The 2,267-nt window shown below is 58.8% G+C and overlaps 2 protein-coding genes across 2 annotated transcripts, besides 1 other annotated feature; both read right to left on the bottom strand.

Annotated features, from left to right (window-relative positions):
- Nucleotides 1–38: a microsatellite.
- A 697-nt stretch (nt 39–735) lies between these two features.
- Nucleotides 736–1,266, bottom strand: TraAM80_08291 (uncharacterized protein; the record flags this gene model as incomplete). The annotated part of the gene is made up of 1 exon (XM_029385043.1): nt 736–1,266. One exon carries the CDS (start codon nt 1,264–1,266, stop codon nt 736–738), a length of 531 nt encoding a protein of 176 aa, XP_029235126.1.
- Nucleotides 1,267–1,865: 599 nt separating this feature from the next.
- On the bottom strand, nt 1,866–2,267 carry TraAM80_08290 (uncharacterized protein; the record flags this gene model as incomplete). Its single annotated transcript, XM_029385042.1, has 1 exon — nt 1,866–2,267. A coding segment is annotated over one exon (402 nt), but the record flags the coding sequence as incomplete, so codon positions are not given.

Raw genomic sequence — 2,267 nt, 5'->3', positions numbered from 1 at the left:
TATATATATATATATATATATATTATTATTATTATTATCATGTAACCATTCTACCCCTGCACATGTGGCTACACATCCTTGCTCATAACACCACCCGCATCACCCTCTCTTTCATGCAGGGATGTGAAAGTTAAACTGTAACGTTCCTATCGGATATATCTCCTCTAATCGGCAATGGATGTAGACAAATCGTCATGTGCATTCTCTGAGGCACGTCTTCCTGCGTCCGAGTGCAGAGTGTCTAAGGCCGAAGCAAAACAATACAAAGTATCAAAGCAAAAAACTAAAGGTGTCCCATATTAAATGGGATGGCGCCAATGTCTATATCATAGGAGGTTGTAGGCAAACCAGGGTTGGAGGGCCGAGCACACCGCAAAAGAACCAAGAGAGTGGTTGACCAAAGAAAAGTTCGGGTATCTCCTATCTCTCCAAGCCAGATTTACCTCGCCAGGCAGCAAGGTCTGCACAGAACACAAAGTGCCCCGGTGCCTCCTCACTGAGGCTGCTACAAAAACTCGGCTCTATTTTGTGCTTGGAGAAGTACTTGTTGTGAAACCTGCCAGCATGGATGTCGAGTATTTACCCGGGGGCAAAGGTGTAGGGATACCACGTGCGCCGCGCCCGCCTGGTCTAGAAACCTCTAGAACGGATTCGTCTGCGCCCTTTTCAGGGGTTTCATTACTTCATTTTTTAGGGTGTTGCCGTTGGACATGAATAAACAACCCCGGACGGGATTCACTCTGTGCGCCACATGCCGTACGAAGGTGGGGGCGGGCGCCCTTGGTGGGGAAAAGCTCGGGGGAAACATGGCCCCGAGCGCCGTGGCCACACGACTGCGGGGCGAGCCCCGCGAAGCGCATGTCTTTCCTCAAAGGTTGCAGGGGAGGCGCCTTTCCATATTTTCTGCTTTTCTGCGTCGGCAAAGGGCATATTGATCTTCAAGTGGCGCTGCATTTGCCGCCCAATGCGCATTCTGCGTATGCCTTGGGAGCCGCCACATTGGTGGAGCTCCGTCCTGGTTTTTAAATCGGCTGTGTGAAGCGCCTGCCGCCGGCCACGCGATCCGGGTTGCAGGGGGCTCTCTGCAATAGCACGTGCCCTCTTAGCGCGTCGCAACGCCCACCCCGCTTGACACACCTGCGCGCTATAGGACCGTTGGGGGCGCCCCGGGTCGGCAACAACGCCCACGATGAGAACCCTTCTCGGTTGCAGTGCGACCAAGGTGCCGGGCAGGGGGCAGTCCGTGTGGACCTTGCAAACCGCCATGAGAGGCCAGCAGGGTAGCAGGATACACGTTCGGAGGCGTGAACGCCGCAGCCGAACCGGCGTTAGCGCTAGAGAACTCCACCTTTGCAAGTCACCCTTGGGACTTTGGCAGATACAGTAGACTGTCTTTGCGATTAAGGACGCAGCGCGCTCGACGACGGCAACGCTCCGGCGGCCGTTGCGAAAGCATGTTACACAGCGCGCCGTTGTTTTTCGTTCTCTGAGAAATGGAGGGCACAGAGCGAAATCACCGGGCCCCTCCTCGCTTCCGCCGCGCGCACCCTCACAAGATTGCTTTGCTTCCTGGCGCGTAGCGAGCACAAGCCAGCGGCTTTTGGTGGCGGCGCCGTCCAACCCCGTCAGCTCGGGGCCCAAAACGACGGCCTCCGGTGGCTCTTTGCCGGGACTGCCGCCTTGGCGGCCCGCCGTCTGCCCGGCGTAATTCGTTGTTCTGCGCCGCCCATGTTGCCTCCATGCCCCGTAGGGCCCTGCGAAGCGGATTGGCCGGGTGGCGATATTTCCTCTGGTTGGCCTCCCCCGCGTAGACAAACTTCGAGACGGCCTCGGTGGCTCAGCGGGCGCGCCATCGCCCCCACAATCTACACGTCAAATGCGATGATGTGGTGGCCGCTGTCTGGCGAGGGCTTCGCCGCCCAATTAGGAGTGGCACGGCAATGGTGTCGGACACCGAGCCGCGGCGTCCCCCCGGCCAATGCTGCGCAGCCGCCCGCGTTGGCCACCCGGAAGCCTCTCCCAATGCACCGTCGCGAAATGATCTCGCCGCGGGGTCCGGGCGGAATATTGCGACCCCAACCCACTGTATTTGCCTCGGCGTCTGCGCAGGGCAGCTTCTCCAACTCCACGCCAGTGGCGCCGTCAGCTCCATTCCTGCCGCCGCCTCGGCAGGTGCGAGCAACGCCGCAGTGCCGAAACCCCAACAAGCTGAAGCCACCTGCTTGGGTGGGGCGGCAACCGAGCCTCGCCCGAGCGAGACCCGCAAC

The sequence above is a fragment of the Trypanosoma rangeli genome (genome assembly GCF_003719475.1).
Source record: "Trypanosoma rangeli strain AM80 chromosome Unknown Tra_15.4_contig_00397, whole genome shotgun sequence".
NCBI lineage: Eukaryota > Euglenozoa > Kinetoplastea > Trypanosomatida > Trypanosomatidae > Trypanosoma > Trypanosoma rangeli.
The sequence above is the reverse complement of the archived record's forward strand: the minus strand, read 5'-3'. Positions and strand labels throughout refer to the sequence as shown.